The sequence below is a fragment of the Cyclopterus lumpus genome, chromosome 19 (assembly GCF_009769545.1).
Source record: "Cyclopterus lumpus isolate fCycLum1 chromosome 19, fCycLum1.pri, whole genome shotgun sequence".
Classification (NCBI taxonomy): Eukaryota; Metazoa; Chordata; class Actinopteri; order Perciformes; family Cyclopteridae; genus Cyclopterus; species Cyclopterus lumpus.
In genome coordinates, this window is record NC_046984.1 from 15597546 (window position 1) to 15620664 (window position 23119).

Genomic DNA, 23119 nt, shown 5'->3' on the forward strand with positions numbered 1-23119 from the left:
TGTTTTCACTGCTGCTTAATATAAATGTTCTCAGTGCAACTATTGTGGAACACGCCTATTCTAACTCTATTTCAATGTATGCACGGCCTCCTGCTCTCTCTCTCTCTCTCTCTGAACATGCAGCTCTCTCCTAACACCTGATACTTCAGTTGCACAACAGTTGCCAAAGAGGACAGTGAAAACTCAGCCACTGAGTAGACCACTTCACATGCTTTATTTCAGCATCCAAAATAATTAAAAACATCTCAATGTATCATACATGTACAAAATTAGTACAGAATCTCTGTTTTAAACCATGAAAGTGGGTCTGCTTCAAATTCTTTTTTAAGAAACCCTTTTGCGAAAAAAAGACATCAACAAAACAACAATAACAACAGGGTGTGGGAGATGTGTGCTGTTTCTTTTTTTGGGGGGGGGGGGGGGTTTAGTGACGTTTTTTTCCACAAGGAGGCAAACAGACAGAGGGGATGAACACTGAACAGGGAAATGAAATTGAACCAGAGTCACTTGCTTTTTTATGTACAAAGACATGATGGCATGCGTTACATCTTGCAGTGATCACTTAAGAAGAAAACAATCGCCCCGCGTAGACAACGAGACAACGAGTCAATTTAGTAGCACCAAAGGTTCTGCAGGCATCAGTGGCAATAATTACAGTATGACGGCGAGAGTTTCACCCATCAAACACCAATAACTGGACCTCATTGAAATGGTAATAGCACCCTTTGAATGTTTTTGATTTCCCCACAATAGACTTGTGTAAAAAATTCCCTTTTCGTTTAAGAAAAAAAAAAGAAGAAAACGTTCTAGTGACTTCTTTGCGATGAGGCAATGAATGGCGAGCCTCTTTGTTTTTTTTTTCTTTCTTTTTCTCAAGAATTTAGAACAAGAAGACACTTTTCACACTTTTTACAATTTATTTAACACCAGAAAAAATGGTACACATCACTTGTTGTTTTCAATGTCCTTCCGCAGTGGTAGAAAAAAAAATGGCAAAAGTGACCTGTGTTTCATTGTGTGAGTGTGTGAAGATCTTTTTTTTTTTCTCTCTTTTTCTCAATCTCCAGGGGGAAATTTTACACAAGCATATATATTATTTTCTTGTTGCCAGTGGAAACAAAAGATTCTTTTTAAAGTGTCCTTGTGTGGTTGGTTTTGGTTGAAGTAGCAGTCCCAAAAACTTGATTGTAAAAAACACAAACATCGTCTTCCGTAGAGTGGTTTTAAGCATGTGGACCAATGGCAGCCGAATGAGTTTTTGAATGCATAGAAAAAATGATTTTAGAGATGACTGCTAGAAAAAAAAACAACAATGTCATGTCCATATTTCGTTCTTTCTTTTTTACAAGAAGCAAACAGGGCCAACTTCGACGCCAAATTCCTGATCAGGTGCACCAACATCCATAGGAGCAATGTCAATGATGGGCAGGCGGGATGTTTTTGATGTCTTGTAGTCGATGACTGTCTTGCCCCATGAGCCAGTGTGTGACTGTGGAGAGGAACAAAAAAGGAGAGTCAGAAACTGCTCGAGAAAAGTCTTTCGTATCTCTTATTTCTCTTTAGAGAACTTGTCGAGAAAAAAGAAGAAGAATAAAAAAACTCACCGTGCAGCCATCCTCGCTGACGCTGTATGTGAAGCGGCTGTTGCCCTCGGCTCTGATCTCGACGTCGTTGGATCCCTGGAGGAGCACGGCCTTCTTCAGGTTGCCGCTGGCGGAGTCCATGTAGGCGATGCTGTTCTTGCAGTGGTATGTCATGTTCTGAGAGGCCTGGTTGGACATCAGGCGCATGAAGGTCATCTGGATGTTGACGTCCTCGACGTCAGCGCCCTCGCTGCCGTACTGGAACTGGGAGGTGAAGAGGTGCACAGGGGTTTAGTGTCACTGGACTCAATGGCACATATTCTACGGTCTAACAGCTCCAAGGAGCATTGGTTTTCTTTTTGACTTCTTACCTGGAATCCACCGGTCATGGACTCGCTGAACCACACGTTCTTCTTCTGTCTGATGTTCTTGCTGAGGTACCAGTTCTTCATGGGGATGCTGGACTCGCTGGGGTAGACGCAAGTCTCGCCGGTCTCCATGTTGCAGTGGACTCTGATGGCATCCAGAGAGGAGCCCTCGTTGGGGTCAACCCAGTACAGGTCTGCAATAGAGGAACATGAAACGCTTTAAATCTCCTCCTCATCTCTCTCTAAAAGCTGCATCGGGGTGGAGGGGGTGGCGGTGTGCACTCACCGCTCTTCAACTCGGGGTGGGCCATCTTCAGGTCACGGCACATGCGGACTGGGCTCTTCTTGGTACCGTCGGGGCTGCGGATCTTCTCGACGCTCAGAGTCAGGGTCTTGAGGGTGGTGTCGACCTCCATGTCGCGATCGCGCATCATGTTGGGGTCGTCGGCGCGGTAGTGGCCGCCACGGAAGGGATCGGGTGCCTTCTCCTGAATGGGCTGGCTGACGAAGTCGAATCCGCCGCCGGGGGGTCCGGGGGGTCCAGCGTTACCAGGGGGGCCGGGAGGACCCTGTTTGGTGACACCAGAGGTTTACGAACCGCACGTTGGAAGCGTCCGAATGTACAAGTCACCGCTTGAAACAAAGAGCGCAGTGCGACTTACGGAAGGTCCCATCTCTCCATTGCGACCACGAGGTCCAGGGGGTCCGATGGGTCCAGGCAGACCGTTCATGCCCTCCTTACCAGGGGAGCCATTTGATCCAGAAGGTCCCTATGGAGCAAAAGCCACATGATCACTTAATGAGTCATATTCTTGTTCTTATTCTTTTGTCTTTTAATTCTGCTTTTGGATTTATACATGATGCTTATGTGATGGCATGTTCTCTGTCTTATTTATTAATATTTTACGACCAAAATCTTTATGTGTTGTGTAAATAACTTCTTGTGAAACCGATGTACTCACTCTAGGTCCAGCAGGTCCGGATGCACCGGAAGGTCCTCTCTCTCCAGAGCCTCCCTGGAGGCAGAAGAAGGCGTGAATGTGAAATATTACGCATTTAAGAGAGAAAGTTTACGTTGGAAAGTGTGATAAGTAGAGATTGTTCGCGACTCTACCACTTAAAATAAAACCTTTACTTACACTGGTACCGGGCAGACCCTGCATTCCAGTGAATCCTCTGTGTCCCTTGTGTCCTCTCTCTCCAGCCTCACCGGCCTCTCCTCTGTCTCCCTTTGCACCAGCAGGGCCCTAAATGACAACAACAGGAGGTCAACGAGCTGAACTCAGGGTGCGATATATCTCAAATAGTATGCGTATTTATGTTGTTGATGCACTATTGTGTGATGATGAAACGTACAGCGGGACCACGGACGCCAGCAGGGCCAGCGGGACCAGCATTGCCAGCGTTACCCTAAAGTAAAGAGAGGGTGAAAAAAGGTCTGATCAAATGACAAGTCATCTGCACTTTTTGTCACATATTTCCAGAGAAGCAGGAAGAGGACTTACAGACTCTCCACGGTCACCAGTCTTGCCAGAGGGTCCGGCAGTTCCGGGGGCTCCAGGAGCACCAGGAGGTCCAGGGGGTCCAGACATACCATTCTCACCACGGTTTCCCTATAGGGGGCAAATCTCCAGTGAGACAATGCTAGGCAGCGAAAAAAGCTAGTTGCTGTTGGGAAGCTTTTGTACTGAAGCTAACACGGGCGAGCAAAACAAATGCAGCAGAAGGTTGGGAATGAGGGATCCAGAAGAAGAAGGGTTACCTTGGGGCCAGTGGCTCCATCGCGACCGGGGGAGCCATCGTTACCGGTAGATCCCTGTGGAAGAGCAACCAGGACGGTCAATCATCAACACAGCTCATTGTTGACCACTGAATGCATTAGAAACATGTGTGAGACTCTACAGCTTCCCGTACCTCACGACCAGACTCTCCGGAAGCACCGGTCAGTCCAGGGGGTCCAGCAGGTCCGGGGGGTCCACGGCTTCCGAGAGGTCCAGAGGCTCCCTGCTTTCCAGGCTCACCCTGAAGAGAAACAAGAGAGGTCCGGTCAATGGAGAGCTTTAGAAACAATCTACAGCAGAGGTTTTCAAAGTGAGAGGCTGGTCTGAAAAACACAGATATCTCCCAGACCGGGCCACGCCATGGTAAGGACCTGTCAATCACCTTGTGGCCCCGCCCTAAAGCATACCCTTCTTTATGGTCTATTTGACTCTAAATGGGGCATAATTTACTGGACATCATGCTGTATTTAAGACTTGAAATTAAATTCATGTTTACAATGTTTACTGAGGGAATAAATCAAGAGAGAAGTAGAGTCATTTTCTCATAGACTTCTGTACAATCAGATTTATTTTTGTAACCAGAAGAGTCGCCCCCTGATGGCCAGTAGAAAGAATGCATGTTTCTTTTCTTTTTTTTTTACTTATTTAGTCTGAAGTTCTGTCAATATCAGTCTATTTTGGCTCAGTTGTTGAGTGTCTATGGGATCATGGTGAATACTCACAGATGGTCCAGGCAGACCGGGGAAACCACGCTCTCCACGCTGTCCAGGGAGACCGACAATACCACGCTGTCCAGAAATACCTTGGGGTCCGGAGGAACCAGAGGTACCCTGCAGAGACCGACACGCAGCGCTCAGTCAGCCGGCGCAAACACAAAACAAAAAATCCTTGACAGAACATCTATTGCAGAATTATAACTCACAGGTGCTCCGTCAGGGCCAGCGGATCCCTTCTCTCCAGAGACTCCTGGGGGTCCGGCGGCGCCAACCTCACCGGGGCGACCGGCGATACCAGACTCACCACGGCCTCCTCTTGCTCCGTCTTTGCCGACGGGTCCAATGGCGCCAGGGGCTCCGCCAGTTCCCTGGAGACACGCAGAGGATTCGGTTAGTGAATGGGGATGTACAAACAGTAGAGTTATTACTGCTGGTTACATGAACTAAGGTGAAACTTACAGATGGGCCGGGGGGTCCAACTCTGCCGGCAGGTCCAGGGAAACCAGTAGCACCCTACACACACACACAAAGAGACAACAGAGATGGCGGCTTGAAACAGCATCACTGATTTCACCATCGTCGTCATTACCGTGGCATCTTTTACTAAACGCTGCATGTTTGATGGGATACTCACAGGGGGTCCAGCACCACCACGGGTACCTTTAGGTCCGGAGGGGCCAGCAGGTCCCTGTTGATGAAAAACAATAAGGAAATCATTTTATAATATGGGAATAAACATAACCATATGAAAATAATTCGTGAAAACGCATCTAGAATGAACTATTGCATTTGGGCTTACCTGAGGGCCAGAGCCTCCAACGGGTCCGGAGGGTCCAGGAGCACCAGCGTCTCCCTTGGGTCCAGAGTCACCAGACTCTCCCTTGGCACCAGGCTGACCATCAGCACCCTGAGGCGAGAGAAGAAACAGTTCAACACGACGGGCTTTCTCGTGTCCGGGCCGTCAAGATATAAAATTATATTTATATTATATTATATAAATATAAATATAACGTGTGAGATCCTTACAGGAGATCCAGCGAATCCAGCAGGTCCAGAGGGTCCGGTCTCTCCACGCTCGCCCTGTTAAAGTAAGGAAGACGTTTACAACACCTGTCATCACGTTGTGCATATCACATACTGAAGAGGTCAAGCCAGTCCTTGATCAGGGGTACTTACAGAGGAACCACGAGGACCAGTGGGTCCAGCAACTCCAACGGAACCACCCTCACCCTAAAACCAGAGGTGGAGAAGAGGGGGCGGGTCAGGGGTCGTCATAAACAGTCTTACCACACAAACACTGTGCCAATAAAGCCAAATTAGACTCCATTTTTAAGTTGATAAACATATGCGGACCAAAGACCCGGATAACTGATATGTGAAGGTCAAGAACCTGGTCTCACCTTCTCACCCTGAGCACCATGGGGGCCGGGGACTCCGATAGCGCCAGTCAGACCACGTGCGCCATCTTTGCCGAGGCCGCCCTCACCTCCCTTGGCTCCAACATCACCCTGAAGAGAATGGTGGTTAAGCTCACGTCCGTATTCAGCTACAATTACTATATATATATATATATATATATATATATATATATATATATATATATATATATATATATATATATACCTGTATATATATTACTATATAATCACTCAATACTTACTCTCTCTCCCTTGACACCGGGCAGACCACCAGATCCACGCTCACCAGGCATTCCCTGCATACCGGGGGATCCTTGACCACCGGGGGCACCACCAGCACCAGGCTCTCCCTGCACACACACACACACACACACAAATATGCACATTGTCATCTATTGATCATATTCAATACAACAGAAGAAAACTGAAGGATAATTTGGCCTTTTCTTTTGAAAACCCATCTTTTTGTTCTTTCTCTCAGCTGCATCAGGGATGACGAGAGGATGTTTGTGTTTTTTTTTTTTTTTTTTTTAAAGGCCTCACCTTCCAGGCTGTGAACATCACAAAACCTGTGTTTTAAATGTAAATAGATGAGGACGGGAGAGTGTGTGTTGTGACCTCATTGATCAGGTGACGCCGATCAATGAACTTCCAGCACATGTGAACGAGTGGTCAATATTACACAATAATTGATAACAGTAGTGGTGGTCCACTGTCATGGCTTCAAACATGTGTTCTCATTAAATATGAAAATATGGAGGTGGTCCAGCAGATAAATATTTGACTAGATTTTGATGACCTTTGCTCCCTGGAGTGTGAGGGGGGGGGGGGGGCACATGGCTTGTGATGAATGTTTTAATGCTTGATAACTGTCTTATACAGTGATGAATTCATCTATTGTGTATTATTTCTGACATATTGGGTGTTTTTTTCCAGAAAAGGGTCTTTTCTTTTGGCTCAAAATGAAAAAATGACATGTTTATACATTGCTATTCTTACACATGTTGACACGTTTGATTCTTTTTCATTTCAAGAACTGTTTGTGAACTTCTTCTTAATTTCTTTTAAACCATACCTTGGCTCCATCGTTACCAGCAGGGCCGGGAGACCCGCGGCTTCCAGTTGGGCCGGCAACTCCGTTTCCACCGCGCTCACCGGGGAAACCTCTGTCTCCCTAACGCAGAGGAAGGGACACACACACGGGTCAGGACCAACACAAGGCCAGAGTAACAGGGCTTACGTGGATGGAGGACAATGCTTTGTTTAATGTAGGATGAACTCACTCTTGCTCCAGATGGGCCAGAAGGTCCAGACTCACCAGGAGAGCCCTGAAAGAAAAGATGGAGAGGAGGAAAAAGGAGAAATTTAGTGAAGGAATCACCGGCCAGAAAGCTAAACTAAACATCTGACCACGTCAGGTGTTTTCTGGACTCAATCTGCCTGTAAGTGAAATGCCCAGTGCACGACAGTGTGACTCTCACCTGATCACCAGGCTTGCCAGTCTCACCAGTAGCACCTTGGGGTCCGGGAAGGCCCTGCACAAGGAGGAGAGGTAGAGGTCCTGGTTATAGCAAGACGGCTCAGAGGCACGTCAACAGTAACGGGAAAGACGGCGCTCTCGGGAAACCTACCTGGAATCCGGAAGGTCCGGTGGATCCGGGCTCTCCCTTCTCTCCGCTGGGTCCCTGAACAGGAAGAAGAAGCGAAGAAGCGAGTGATGAGAAACCTCGCCGCACTTTCACATTCAACGTTGTAGTTTTAAGTCGAGTAAAAAAAAAATACATACAGCAACACCGGAAGATCCGGGAGCACCGACATCACCGTCTTTGCCAGCAGAGCCCTGTGAACCGAGAGCAGTACCAAAACCAATTATCAACTGTTTTTGTGCTTTTTTTCTTCTTTTTGAGGCACTTTCATTTTGATAGAAATCATCATATCATTTAATTTGTATAGTCGGTACTTACAACAGCGCCGGTAGCACCACTGGGACCTCTCTCGCCGGGCTTACCAGACTCACCCTGTTAAAAAAGAGCAAAAATTTCACACTTCACACATCTGCCGTAAAAAAAAGAGGGATTTTTGCATCAGTATTTCCTCACAAAAATAGATATTACCGATCTCATATTCTACGACTGCGTGGTTTATATGATTGATGCATAATCGATGAGCTAACTAGCAAGAACGAAAAGGTCTACTTTTGCATTTCCGTGAACTCACAGTGACTCCTTTGGGGCCGGGGAATCCCATAACTCCGGGCTGTCCTCTGGATCCAGTAGAGCCAGCGGCTCCGGCGCGTCCATCTTGTCCAGTGGCACCCTAAAGATCACCAGAAGACAGGAGAATATTCACGAATAAGACTCTCAAACCATGAAGGAATGGGTTGTTTACGAGCTGCGGTTCTTCTTCGTTGCAGCGATTCAGCTGTTTCAGTACTTACAGCGGGTCCTGGTTTTCCATCGGATCCGGGGCTACCGGGGCTACCAGTCATACCCTGTGCATGGAGAGAGAGGCCATCCAGTGAGTATGCAGACAAACTACAGTCACACGTTGAGTGTATTCCACTGTGCCGTGAGATTAAAGAGAGCTTGGCAGAAGGACATATGTGGCAGATCTCACCTTGGATCCAGGTGCGCCAGGAGCACCGGAGCTTCCGGCCTCACCGGTCGCTCCCTGAGCTCCTGCTGCTCCATTGGCACCACGCTCGCCGGGGCCTCCCTGTCATGGGGACGAGATTCAGGGGAAAAGGTTGTGAGCTACATTTCTTCCGATTCATTTTCCTTATCATGAAATAAATCTCCGCTCCTGTGTGTGTTATGGGTTTTCCTGGCGTTGGAAACCCCAGTTTGACGACTCACCTTGCCACCAGCACTTCCATCAGCACCAGGGAAACCGCGAGCACCAGGGCCGCCCTGAAGGAACAGAGACGCCGGCACAAGTCAGTAACCGTGGTGTAAATGCTCAAACTTCACGTTATGAATCCCCCTGGGAATTTAGCGTACTGTAAATGTGCAGAAGGCTTTCTAAGAACACTGATTAACGTGAGTATCATTAAAAGTTAAAAAGGTAAAAGTGTAATCCGACGTAGGTTCATGTGAAAGAAGAAGTGACATACGCGCTCTCCAGTGGGTCCACGGGCTCCAGCACCGCCGGGCTCTCCACGGCCTCCTCTCTTGCCCTCCTCGCCAGAGTTGCCGGGAAGTCCCTGAACTCCAGCGGGACCCTGGAAAATGTTTTTAAAAAGAAAAGTCATCAGAAAAGACTTCTTCCCCCCCCAAAATAATGTTACACAACATGGTAATTGAAGGAATTGAAGAAACTTACAGTCTCTCCCTTGATACCAGGCTCTCCCTTAGAACCAGGAAGTCCATGATCACCCTGTGAACACACACACACACGCACACACACATTTAATGTTGGCCGTCTGCTACATTGAACGTGTGTCGATACCGATATATTTGTGTATTGCGTAATTATGTTTTTGAGATTATGCCCTACTCACATTGTTACCCTTGGGACCAGGAGCACCAACAGCTCCCTGAGCTCCAGCGGGACCACGAGATCCGGGGAAACCAGGAGCGCCAGAAATACCAGTAAGACCCTGTGGGGTTCGAGAGTCGGGGTGTCAGAACACTTCAGGATGAAAGCAGGCATCAACGTGGACCCGCGGGTACGATACTTACAGGAGAACCCTTAGCACCGGCGGAGCCATCGGATCCGGGAGCACCCTGTGGAGAGAGGACGCGTTTAGCACTGGATTGCATTTCGTATTCTTTATTTTATTTGTCATTGTCCACGTGAAAAAGATTTGACATCGTTAAGTCCGGTCTCCACTCACAACAGCACCAGCGGCTCCAGAGGGTCCTGGGTTACCAGCCTCTCCACGGGCTCCCTGGGGTCCCTCGTTTCCACGGCCTCCTGCAACACCAGTCTCTCCCTGCGGAGGGAAGCAACAACGTCTTATACATCGCACGTTTCTAAAAATCAATCAATTATAAATCAGGAACAAAATATCACCAACCAAAAATGTTTAGATTAAATATACGATTGAATTACATTGTAAAAAAATATACGGTAATAGTCTGTAAAACTGTTTATTGATAGTCGTGGGAAATAAATGTTCAGTGTTATCTCTTCTAAATAATACAGGCCGCTAAATTGGCTCATTGCATGTATGTGTAGCCCCGTTTATGAAAATAACTAGTCACAGGAAATAATAGAGAGGAGTGATGCAGCTATTAGAGGGTCTGCTGATGGCATCTGGTGGCGTTCACCTTGGAGACGCAATATTAGGCCAAATTATGACTTTTTTCTGTATCGCACCGTGCTGACTTTGTGAAAGGGACAGGAGCTTAATCTGCACACACTGGTTTGCTACTAATGCACAGCACCAGGGAGATACTGGGACCACCAGGCAGGTGTGTAACAAAGGGGGCGAGGGGCTGTTAGAGGCCCCCCTTGTGTGAAGGAATACGTTTGTTAAATAGTAAAGCAGAGTGGTGTGGCACCTTCTCTCAGGGTGATGGACTGCTGGTCAGCGGACGTTTGTGGTCATATAATATTTAACTTTATTGACTTTATTCATGTAGCACCTTAACGACAATGAAAGCGAGACAAACACCTGAAACAATAAAAAACCAATCGATGCAATAAGAACAAACTAATGTATATTGCATATGCACAATTTATTGGGAGACTTACTTTAGCACCAGCACCACCGGGGAATCCAGGGGACCCGGAAGGTCCGGTAGGTCCCTGAAAAATAAAAATAGAGAAATAATGTTAGAGAAACATCTGTAAATGAGATGGAATGCTAATTGCATAGCATCCGAAAAAACACCCTTCAATTTAGCTTTGGGCAATGATGTCACCACACAATGTCACATGCGTGATATGACCTTATGTACATTTACAAAAGTAATACTTACAGGGGGTCCAGCGGCGCCACTGTTGCCATCGTTACCACGAGCACCCTGCAGAGGAAGAGGAGATTAGATTAAAGTGGTTTGCAGGACTCGTATTTGTATCGACGTATTTTTATGGACTCAAATCCCATTGTGCTTTATGGCACGAGAGGAATAAGGGCGCTTACTGAAGCGCCGGGAGGTCCTGGGCGACCTCTCTCACCGGGAAGACCACGAGAACCCTAGAAAAGGACAAAGGGAAAATATTAGCTTGGCATTATTATAGCTTTTTTCCCCCAGATATGAATCAGTGTGATGTACGTGTCGATAAGATGAGACAGAAACGTACCATGGCGCCGGCGATACCGTTCTCACCAGATGAACCAGACTCTCCCTGGAGACAAATGCAGGAGGGATTTGAGTGTGAAGTTTTGTTTAAATTTATGTAGAAAAATGTTTGTTTTCAACAGTCCATAACTGCAGGCCTACCTTGGGTCCAGCGGGTCCAGCGTCTCCCTTAGATCCATCCAGACCGCTGAATCCCTGTGCACAAAGTCAATGAGGGTCGGTCACCAAGACAACGTCACAGCAGTTGAAAACGGGGATATTTTTTTATCAATGCTCGTCCAAACTCACTCTGTGTCCCTTGATGCCGGGGAGTCCGGCGGTTCCTGGGAATCCACGAGCTCCCTGCAGGAGGAAATCAAGAGATGAGTTAATAACTAGGCGTTTAACGTCCTGTAATACGCAACTAGAGAGTTTGAACACTACTGAAATCCTTTTAAATGACTCTAAAAATGAGAGTAGTCGTTTTTTTGACCTTTGCCCTCAATGGGCATCACTCACCTGAGGGCCAGCGGCTCCACGCTCACCGGGGCGACCAGGTTTGCCGGGCTCACCCTGTTGAAGACGCACATAGAGGAGGTTAGCAGAGCTCCAGGCATCAACGTGGACACCAGTATTGTGTCAGGAGGAACAATTAAATGTCTTTCCTTCGATTATACATGAACAGCCGGGGAGGAAAATAATCAATAAATCACTTACATCATCTCCGTTCTTTCCAACGGGACCAGAGGGACCACGAGATCCCATAGCACCCTAAAAAACAAGTGAATGCACAACATGTGCATTGTAAATGTGTGAATATTCACTGTAATAGAAAGAAGAGGCGGTATTTATAACTGGCTTAAACGTGATGTGTGTCACAGGAAGTAATAACAAATACATTAAAAAAGTCTCTTTTTTTTATTTTTTTTATGGAATCACGCAGATTTCTGGGTTTCCTCTCAAATAAAGAGAAAAGTTATTTTATGTAGTAGAACATTCGGTATACTTACAGAGGCTCCGGGCTCACCGGGCTCACCGGGGGGTCCGTTGAAACCCTGAGGACCCTGATGGACAACAAGAACAACAGATATTAAACACGGTGTCGTCTTTAATGTTCATGCATTCGTGGGTTAGATGCGGTGTCACGATTAATGGACACATCTTTTATTGGTTTATTGTCAAAATGAAAACAATTAGGGAATGCTTACAGAGGAGCCAGGGGATCCAGGAGCACCACGAGAACCCATGGGACCCTGTTGATGAAGATGAGACAAAAACATCCTTTAGATTCTCTCCACGATTTAGTCTAAACGGGAGCGTTAGCGGACTGAGGAGGAGCAACGCCTTCGTACCATTGGGCCAGGCTGAGCTGGGCCGCCGCTGGATTTGGAGTGGTCGACGTAGCTCATCTGAGGAGAGAAGTTCTGTAACGGGAGGAGAAGATGAAGATTAGTCACTGAGTGTCGGAGAAACAACACTTAAATAAAAGTTAACGTAGCATGAAAAGACCTGAAAGGTCAGTGGATCACATGCTCCAGTGTAAAGGTTTTCTATGTCAGCAGAGGAGCAATATATTTGATCCTGTTGCTCAGATATTTTAAAGGTAAAATGTTGTAAACGTCACTGACGGAATAAACTGGTCAGATATTCTGCATTTGTCGCCCCAGACCTTAAAACCTGAGGCTCAGGGAGCTGTCTGCACTCAGCTGTCTGTTTTTATTGATTTTTTAAAATCTCATTTGTAAACAGAGTCGAGTCGTCCGTAATAAACACAGCCTAGAGACTTGCTGGATGTTGGGACATGGGGGGGGGATACTTACTCCGCCAAGGCCAGGGGGGCCAGGGGGGCCGGGAAGGCCGGGGAAACCAGGCTGTCCATCCAGTCCATCGTTGCCGGAAGGACCAGCAGGACCCTGTAGAAAAAGTAAGGCAGTCGGTTAGCAATATTCTTTACTAATTACTGCATGTTTTCATTTTAATTCATTCTTGCCATGCAGACATGGTTATAACCCAACCAAAGAAGACTAGTCTTTTCTTATGAAATTGTTATTTATATTAACAAATTACACTTTTGCGCATATCTGTAGTTTCCACTTGCTGTACTGAATGAATCACAGTGGATCACGCTGCATGTTTGCAAAAAGGCTGTAAAGTTTGTTAAATTAAAAGTTGCGTTTTCCACAATTCTCGTTAATGTTATTCAATGCTGATCCGTCAATTCATTAATCAATTCCCGTTATTTGACCTTTCAACTTTTGATGACCCGTTGACCTTGTGACCTAATTATTAAAGGTCATCGAGAACAATTACGTCACGGCAGCCTCAACGGCATTCAGATGGACTCAATCTGCTCATCAAAGACGTAACAGCACTGTGTTCACTTTCATCAATCATGATAAAATACCGTGCCTTTAGAAATATTGTAAAAATCCTCTGAAAATCAACCAAATCAACCACATGCAACAACAATGCACGATTTGTACTGAATAAGTCTATATTCCCCAAAAACAGCACAACAGGGAAACATTGTCAGTCTGCATTTAGTTGCATAAATATTTGTTTTCTGTCGTTGTGGGAAATATATACAATATTTTTTTATTTTTTTTTAAACATCTGCATCTGAGGACAGGAGTGAGTGAACCTACCTTGTCTCCCTTGGGGCCAACGGCTCCTGTTGTTCGCTACGGACAGACAGAGAAATGGGGATAAGCCACACTGCATGTAGAATATAAGCAGGTGTAATAACTTATCCAGGCCAGCATCTCCAAAGAAAGGTATTATAATCACATTAAATATCAAAAGGGCTCAAGTACCTCAAACTCTTCTGGAACCTGGGGTCCTACAGAAGCAACGAAAGGAAAAAGAATTGAACATTTAGACGAGACACATTCAGAAACTTTGGGCATTTACAAAATAATGTAAAATGTTTTTTAAGTAGCAGGTCCAGGCAAGGGGGGAGTCGGGGCTGATTATGTTATAGAATTATGTTTTATTGGATTCTTAATGTTTTCCTTGTCGTGGACAAAGGTGTTAAAATATATATGATGTGAATATTGTTTTGGGAGACGTGCGTTCGCTTGCACCCCCCCGCGCGAGGTGTCACCGCATGGGGAAGGCACGTTTGGGACATTACATAAACGGTGCCAGACGTCTCCCAAAGAGCAGGTACGAATCCTCAGTTTAAAGAATGCATATTGAAAATGTAAATCCTTTTTCTGAAAATCCTTCAGGAAGAGCAGGCAGGCTTAGGGCCTCGAGTCCATCAGGGGGGGGGGGGGGGGGGGCAGAGAGACACGGGTGGTCAGGGGTGAGGTGGGAGGCACTAGGTGGCGCCACAAAAGAAAAAAAGCTAATTAAACCACAGAGGATGAAGGTGAAGTACCATCGAGGTCGGGGCAGATGGGGCAGCACTCTCCGTCTGGGATGATGGGATCGGCGCAGTCGGACGTGTCCTCGCAGATCACCTCGTCGCACATGACGGTCCCGCTGTCGCAGACGCAGATCTGGCAGGGCTCTGGTTTCCATACATCCTTGTCGTTGTACAACTGTCCGTCTAATGTGCAGCTGCCGAATGTGCCTGAGAGGAGAAAAACCCGACGGTTAATTTAGGTATCGACTAAGAAGAAACATTATCATTATCACATTATCTCTAATGAATTAGGTTGGGCATCAGTGAACTGCATATTGTCCAATGTGCTCCACCTGTACAGGTGTGCGTCGTATGGGAAGTGGCCAGTAGGCTGAGACACCAAAGCAGACATAATATTCAGTAAAAATGGTTATTTATGAATTTCCCCAATGTAGACGTGTTTTTTTTTCTTTCAATTTTGAGACTGGAAAGTAATCAGATCGGACTTCTGGCACGCAGACTTTTTGGGGTGTTTTCTTTTTTCTTACATTCCGTTCTTTTATTTCCGTTCTGCGAATGTTTAATCTAGATTATGACTTCATCAAGATGTGGAAGAAGTCATAGAAACACACTTTTAATGAGTCTATTGAAATCTGACACCAGTGTAACATCAGTGTCCATGAACAGGAGGTTGTAGTTATTGGGGCTCCGGTAAATGTTTGGATGGAGGACCTTATCATGCAAAACAGGACAAATGTAGCAAAAGTCACAATACAACATTTCTAATCAGACGTATTTCAAGACTTTCTACTTTAAAAAAAACTCTGAGTGGAAAGTTGCACTGGGCCTAATCACTTTTCAGGCTGGCGGATGTGTGTGGTTGGGCCCTTTGGAGGTGGGAGGACCGAGGTTTGGAGGATGGATGCGCAGTTCCAGTGTGTGCCACCGAGCGGCGCTGTTCACCTCCAAAACGAGATCTTCCGCACCCTTCTCTGCCTGGTGATTAATTGATGTCTAGCCTTTTTTTTCACCGTCGACGTCAGACTTAGGCGATTTTTCCATTGTCTTTTTTTTCTTCCAACTAACCGAACCAAGTTTTAAACAAACTGGATATTTATGTCGTTTAATTCAGTGCGACATTCGTATGAAGCTTTTGTGCACAAGTTGAACCTTAAAACATCTCAAAAGTCTCCACTTAAGTAGGGTTGGTCCCCCCCCCCCCCCCCCAAAAAAAAACGTTGCTCACTTTTTCGATGCGTTGATCTTAAAACTACTGAGAAAAAAGTGCTAAAGTCTACAGACAATTGGCACATCTTTGTGACCTGGGATGCGATTTGGCTCAAACTGGCTCAAACTACTCTACAAACTAAACGTAATTAAAGACTAACCTGAAACGGAAATTTGCCATTTTTTCTCCTTCTAATTTGTTTTATGCTTGTGCTTTGCTTCAACTCTCTTTGAACTTAATGCCATTGTCACATGCGCATCAGAGAAAGTACAGCTTGCTCCCCTCAAGGTCTGCGCGCTCCAGGACGCACAGGGAGCGAGTTCCTGCACGTCAGTGAAGAGCAGCAAACGATAGAAGAAGAAAAGAAAAAAGGTTAAATAAACTATTCGATTCCAGTTCTCGCCCCCACTCCACACACACACACACACACACACACACACACACAAAGTACCAACACGCCTCACTGTGCAACAACTTCTCACAACCTCATGCGCACGGGAGGACGTTCAGTTCCAGCGAACTGCTCAGCATCCTCTGCGGGCTCTCCCACATCCCAGAGGCTGCCACGGTCCCCAAAAAACAACCCAAAGCAATGTGTGAAAAGGATACTTACTATCATCCTCTCCTTGACCTCTTGCCAAAAGCACTGTTGCGCTCAGCAACAGCGCTAACCGAATATCCACAAAGCTGAACATGTCTAAATATTAGACATGTAGATTCTTTGAGACAGAAGGGGGAATTCCTTTTTTTTCTCCTCAGACTCCACTCATACAGGATAGGGTCCGGTGTGTGTAACTCCAAATCCAGACCCTAGCAGAAACTCTCTACTGCCTAAACAAATGAGTTAGCTTGGCTTTTATATGCCAAACGGTTTTTGGGGGAGGTCTCGTGCGCACCAGATGACTTGTACATGTTCAAGTCACAGAGTCCCTCCTTCATCAGAGAGAGGGGCTGTCTCCAAACATGTCAAACAAGTTCACGTTTCAGCTCAAACGTGGACGATGAGGACAGGCGAGGCAACATTTACGCGCCGGCTCGCCACGGTTCAGACGTGTTTTGTATCATCTTCTGCTTCTCCGTGGACTTTCCTAATTGAGGCTTCTTCTTTTTTTAAGGGTGTTTTGTCTTTTCGGCCTTTAAAACCTGATACATTGTGTCGCTGAGCTGCATTTTCAATCGTCTGGACGCTGAATGGTTTCAGACCATCTTCAGTTTAGCCTTTATCATCAGGCCCCCAATCTATCATGGATATGATGAGCAGCATGAGGACTGGATTGTTTTCAGTTGGGACAGGAAGTTGTTTTATTTAACGATAACTTAGGTGTTTTTAAAGAGGAAGGAATGGATTCAGTGCGCAATTTACGCACGGAGAGCAAACCAGATGGACACTGAAATATTACCCAAAATCATTTGAGTGCTTCCGTCCTTTATGGACATGTGATTAAGTATTACAACTCTTAATTTATTAATTATTCTGGACCCATCCACCTTCTGAGTATCAAGCACCTGCAAGCAACAGTCAAACAAATGATTAAATATAACTTCACACAAACACAAACACACACACAGAGACATGTTTAAAGTAATATTATTGCTAACCTATATGAAATGTTAAAATGTTCCCCTCATTATTACTCATTTGAACCCTTTCTCTCCCACTTAACCATGCAAATAAATAAAATGTACGCTGCCAACAATGGTGCTTTTATTTTAGTTTTCTTTAATCCAGAATCCAAAATGAGTTTCAACGCATGTACAACAAACTGTGTTGAATCCAATTATTTTGGAAATCCATTCCAAAAGAGGCATGACCATGATGTTAGAGTCAGGGAGGGAGGGAGGGAGGGAGGGAGAAGAAAATGTGGCAGATCCACAAAGCAGTCTGGTTACAGTGTGGACACGTTGCAGCTTCTACAACTGCATGTGGCCCAGGTTGACCTCTCGTTACTTTCTGATGTAGTCTTCTTTTTCTGACATTCAACTCAAAGAAAACTGTCCTGCATGTTAGACTGAAGATCCATTAGTGTGCTCGTCAAATCATTGAATAGCCTTTCATTTTGTATGTGAAGCGCAAAGGTTCAGTACAATGTTTTAATTCTGAAATGCACCTTGAATTCATTTTGAGAAAAGAAAATGATCATTTAATATAATAGCTACAGTTTGACTTCTGCCTGTGATAATTAACTTACATTATCTTGAAATTAAAGTGTTAGAACCAGTGATTAGCCTGTGATTTGCCCCCCACCCCACCCCGCAAAAAAAGCATAGCTTGGCTACTTCATGCAACCTGAATCAACAAGATGACAAATGTATGAAATGTTCAAAACTATCAATGACAAAACTGAAACCATTTGGAGGAAAAGGTAGCGAAAACATTTCTAGTTAGCTAGCTACATTCTAGTTAGCTAGCTACATTCTAGCTAACGTTGCTACATAATTGTCCCGCTAGCGTGAAATCATCATAATGAGTAGAAATAAGTTGATCCCAAATGATCATGACTTGTGATTGAGTTCCACAAAACATCCCCAAAAATCTCCAGACAGCACACTCAGGTGTTAAAGGAAGCAGTTCCTAGCTAGCATGCTAGCTAGGCTACTTCATGTAAACTAGTTTAACAATCAAAGTGACCATAACAGAAAATGTATGAAATGGCCATAACTGAAAATGTACAGAAACAATGAAAGAAAGAAAGAAAGGTAAAACCTTAATAAGAACAACGATAGTATGTAGAGGGTACTAGCTACACTCTAGCTACAATTTAGCTTCACACTAGCTAATGTTGCTACGTTACCGTCTCGCTATTATGAAATCATCATACTAAGATTGAGTAAAATTAGGTTTTCCCAAATTATCATGACTAAATGACACAGATAAAGCTCATTCAGATGTGTATTGTCGCATTACATGAATTATATTTTAGACACATACACATACACACAGTCGGCGCAAACGTTAGCTTGTTATGGCTTCAGCTGCAGGGAAAATTAATAGTTTCCGAGGATTTTTCTCTGGTTAGTGTGTTTTTTTTGCATCTGTTTCATTTACAAATGAAAGCAGCGTGTCTGCTCAACTTCCACAAAGACAGACAGCTGTCAATCTCCATCTGTGACTATTTACATTTTTTCCTCCCTATTTTCTGCAAAGTTGTCTACAATGTGTGTATCCATTGCAGCCTGCAGGAGACTTACACCAACTTTCTTGATGATGGTGATGATGGTGCACTTTCAAAATAAGACACACCCATTGAAATTACTTTTTTTGGGTTAGTTATCACAGGTTTCAGGGTGTTCTGAATGAAATGAAAAGGAAGTCCTGTTTCGAGTCATGTTGTTGGTCTGAGAGGAAACCCATTTGATAAGACTTGTGCCTGTGCGCTCTATCTGTTATTTTAGCTTTAAAACAACATCGGCACCATAATGAATTTGGTTTGATCGCGAGATGAACCAATCTTTTCAGCAGTACTTTCTCAGTGACTTTCCATGAGTGAAAGGAAGCCTGAAGCTCACAGGGACAGTGTTTAAATAGAACTGGTACTTTTCTGGTGTTTGGAGTCACTGTGATGTATAATATCTTTTTTTTTTGTGGCGAGTCTCTCAGAGTTCAGGCTTGTGGTTTGGTTGGAAACGCTCAGAATGAGTTTATGGCATTTCAGCTGCATTTAAATACCCTACGGTCCCATTGTATCCTCACTGAGCTACATGCTTTCTAACTGGAGGACAAGATATTTTAAACAAATGAATTGTTGTCAGGTTCTTCAGTCGAGAGAAACAATCCACAACTTTCAGCATCGGCGTTGTAGGTCATCGCTTGAGATATTGTCAGACAGTCTTTGAGAAGAAAGAGTGCAAAATATATTGAATTGGAGCCACCACCAAGCTTTGCAGACTCAGGGGAGTCTGTCATTGGCAGCTTGTGGAAGGAAATGAGCCTGAGATGTAAGAGGTTGTAGGAAAAGGTGTCTTTATAGTCACAGCTCTGGAGAATTCATGACTTTCATCCTATTAATGAGAATAGAGCGACTCATACAGCTCTTATTTTTAAGCATGTTTAGGGACTCAAATTGGATGACTTTATTCGAGGTAATCGTTTTGGAGCCGTCATCTTCTCTCAAGAAGGTTTCCATGCAGCATTAGTACGAGGCAGCGCTATAGCACAGTAACTTAAAAAAGGCCCAAACTGTGCATTCCCCAGCAAAGGCTCTGAGCTGTAGCCAGCAACACGTAGCATCTGCCTGGCCTTGTCCACGTGTTTCTACTTGTACATCTCTGCTGCTCCAAACTCTAGCAAAGCCAAACCCTCTCTGTCTCCCTCTCTCACTTCTTTCTATCACTTTCTGCCTGGAGGCTCATTTTCCTCCTCCTTATTTAAGGTGCCCTGCGGCATTAATTAGTTTTTTTGCTTTTAAAAAAAACAAACTATAACGTCTCCTTTAAGTCACTGTCTCAAGGCCACTATTGCTTTGTTCCAGGCCATTATGATGTGTTTTTTATTTTTAATGATTTTTCAATTACTGTTCTTTCGTGCTTTGTTTACCAAAAAGCTCGCCGTGAGCCCACCGGCTTCAGACAGATTACAGGGTATGATGAGGAAAATTGTACAGTATCGCAAATAAAATCCGTCACTGTACAGTAGATCCTTAAATTCTAAATGGCTGTTATCGAGAGTACTATACCAAACTGAAATAATTATCAGTTTTTTTATGGTAAAGCAAGTTATTATGGTCAAAATGTATTTATTTTATTGCTAAGCAGAATAACCTCCTGAAATGTACAATCCCCAAAATGTGAAACCTTTTGTTAAGTACAACAAAATGATAGCAGTAGTATATGGTAAATAAAAAAAAGAAATACAGGCGTTGTTGGTTGTTGATAATGAAAATGTATTCAGGCGTAGATTAATGATTAATTCGCCTCATCAATCATGGCATGGCTCTTGTGTAAATGATTGTCACTTAACACATTTGTTTTTAAGATAGCAGCAGCAGAGATGAAAAGAAACGAGGAAGAGCGAGAGATGCAACGTGGTTGGCGTCTTAGCCCTTAAGCCTTGGGGTCGTAAAACAGTCATAACAAAAATAACCTTATTGATATTGGTGAATCTGGCACTTGGTATTGGATCGAAACCTAATTTTTCTGGCATTACTATATCAGGAATTATTCCTTCTCTTGTCTGTGTGATGCACGATGGTTGTTTGCTCAATCTATTTGTAAGGATGGATGTTGGAGTGCGGGATCAAAGATGACCTGCTACTATGATGTTCCACTGTTTGTTGCCATTAAAACATAGATCCTTACACACAAGCCTCTGAATGTGGAGGTGTCCTGGTAGCCTTGTGGTTAAGATGCATGTGATGCTTCCAGTTTAGATTCTGACTAGGGAACTTTATTTCCTGTCTGCACCTCTGTTGCGATACGATACGATACGATATACTTTATTGTCCCCACAGGGAAATTTGTCTTGGACTGAAATGATGATCAAATGGCTGAAAAAACAATCACTTAATCACTTACTACTACAGCTCATTTAATAAAGCCTCACGTGAGTCCATATCAGGTCTCCAGCAGAGATACTCACTCACAGTCGGGACAGCTCGAGTCTGCCGCGTACGTGTACAGACGAGCAAATAACTACTGTGGCTACACCAGTCGCCTCGGTGAAAATAAACCTTCCAGCCCTGGCTGGCACACTCTGCAAGTTCATTCAAAGCTGTAGCATCAGTTGAAAAAAAAGAAAGAGACTTCCACGCGGCGTTATGGGTAAATCCCCAATTACAGGGTGAATGCTTCAGCCCACTTCTTACTGTTACTTCAAGTAGAGCTGCAATGAACTGCAATCATCTCACGAAGGCCCGACTTTTGTCTTCTTAGTCTGCAGGCTGGGGGTTGGTGCTCGCGGGCTGAGTACCACTCTCACCACGACAACAGTAGTCATTTACATTCAAGACAGTCATTTTCTGCACTGGCAGGCAATGGGCGGTAGGAATGTATGCTACGGTGTAAGATGTATGCGTTTATGTAGTATAGTTTGACATTTCGAGGAAATATACTTTTTTGTCGAGATAGATAAGGATTTCAACACCAAAGTCAATGTTGACTTATTTACGTTGACAACTTAACTCACGTAACAAATGCACTTATCTTGACCCAAACCAGAGTTTCCCTAAATCATAACCAGGTAGTTTTGTTTGAATTCACAACCAAAAAGCGTCATAGTTTGACGCGGAGAGCTGCCCGGAGGATTACAAAGTGCTACATCCCCCAAAAAAGTATTGACTCCAGATAGCCAGATGTTACCTTTTGACAGAGCCATGCTAGCTGATTCCCCCTGTTTCCAGTCTTTATGCTAAGCTAAACTAACTGACTCTTTACACGTGGCTTCATATTTCATCCACAGTCTTTACCTCTTACTATTGAAAAGAAAAATTATAAACTAGTTTCTCAAAATGTCAAACTATTCTTTTCAAGAAGGTTAAGATTGTTTTATGAAATAATAAAAATGTGTGTGTTTCTTTGTTGTTACTTTATTTTATCACTATTATCATTACCTGGCAATGGTAGTGAGGATTATTGAATGATGTGTCGGACACTAGCAAAAATAGTTATTCGACTTTTCATAACATTTACACTTGACCTAGTCAATCATTTTTTTAATCGGACGATCATTTGCATGTATCGTCATAATTACATGATGTAAAAAAGTCTCACTGTAAAGTTAAAAGAGTGAATGGACGGCTAACTATTTGAACTGTATAGAGCTCAGTTGAATAACAGATCCAGCCTCTTGTGAGCTCCACCCATCGTGACACGTCGCCTCCCCTGTGATGCGTGAGAGAAATGGAGGGGAGCTCAGATCTAAAAAAAAAAAAAACAAAGCCCCCATCATGGTACCACGTCTTCGACTGGCCTATCCAATGCTTTATGTTAAATGCCATCCTTTTGATTAAAACATGAGATTGCAGGGTTCCTTATTGTACCCACGTGGTTTTAAAAGTTTTCCAGGGCTTGATGTGCTTCACAGCTATATCTGTTGGCTGTTTTCTTTCCTCTAAAAAACTTCAGCTGGCCCCCTTTTCTCTATTTCTTGGTCTGGTTTTCTTCTCCTTTCTGCATCTGGATTTCTCCACAGTCCCAGCCCCCCATCCAAACTCCAGCTCTCCATCCCTCCCCTCTTTTTCTCCCTGCCTGCTCTCTATTTCTCCCACCAGCGCAGACATCCAGTCAGACACCAGAGAGTGGATGGAAAATATGACTGGATCCTTCCCTGACTTCAGATAATGTGCAAGACTGCTGGCGAGCGTGGCACTAAAAACAGGGAAAGGCAAAAGAGAGAGAGAGAGAGAGAAAGAGAGAGAGAGAGCATACCGGAGAGTGAGAAGTTTATCTGAAGGACTGCTCTTAGTATCTTGTGAAGTAATCCCCTTTGGAGCACAGTTTTCCTTTCTGCAGTT

At 44.5% G+C, this 23119-nt stretch overlaps 1 protein-coding gene across 1 annotated transcript; it reads right to left on the reverse strand.

Annotated features, from left to right (window-relative positions):
- Window positions 1-198: 198 nt before the first annotated feature.
- col1a1b (collagen, type I, alpha 1b) lies at window positions 199-16500 on the reverse strand. The gene is made up of 51 exons (XM_034559251.1): window positions 16285-16500; window positions 14477-14671; window positions 13908-13933; window positions 13740-13775; window positions 12915-13007; window positions 12447-12518; window positions 12303-12347; window positions 12105-12158; window positions 11812-11865; window positions 11614-11667; window positions 11404-11457; window positions 11257-11310; window positions 11117-11161; window positions 10956-11009; window positions 10792-10836; window positions 10565-10618; window positions 9702-9800; window positions 9547-9591; window positions 9366-9464; window positions 9188-9241; window positions 8979-9086; window positions 8722-8775; window positions 8483-8581; window positions 8304-8357; window positions 8084-8182; window positions 7831-7884; window positions 7653-7706; window positions 7498-7551; window positions 7348-7401; window positions 7150-7194; window positions 6942-7040; window positions 6109-6216; window positions 5849-5956; window positions 5625-5678; window positions 5475-5528; window positions 5248-5355; window positions 5083-5136; window positions 4908-4961; window positions 4655-4816; window positions 4455-4562; window positions 3866-3973; window positions 3714-3767; window positions 3457-3564; window positions 3308-3361; window positions 3091-3198; window positions 2914-2967; window positions 2614-2721; window positions 2238-2520; window positions 1955-2145; window positions 1605-1847; window positions 199-1489 (listed from the first exon to the last, which is right to left on the reverse strand). The coding sequence occupies exons 1-51, from the start codon at window positions 16364-16366 to the stop codon at window positions 1343-1345; spliced, it is 4356 nt and encodes a 1451-aa protein (XP_034415142.1). The 5' UTR covers window positions 16367-16500; the 3' UTR covers window positions 199-1342.
- Window positions 16501-23119: the final 6619 nt, after the last annotated feature.

Excerpts from the sequence above, each read along its gene's own strand:
- col1a1b (XM_034559251.1), bottom strand. The coding sequence starts at position 16,366 with ATGTTCAGCTTTGTGGATATTCGGTTAGCGCTGTTGCTGAGCGCAACA. Across the intron at positions 7,195-7,347 it reads CTGGCAAGCCTGGTGATCAG|GGCTCTCCTGGTGAGTCTGG; the intron begins GTGAGAGTCACA and ends CTTTTCTTTCAG. Across the intron at positions 1,490-1,604 it reads TCAGCGAGGATGGCTGCACG|TCACACACTGGCTCATGGGG; the intron begins GTGAGTTTTTTT and ends TCCTCTCCACAG.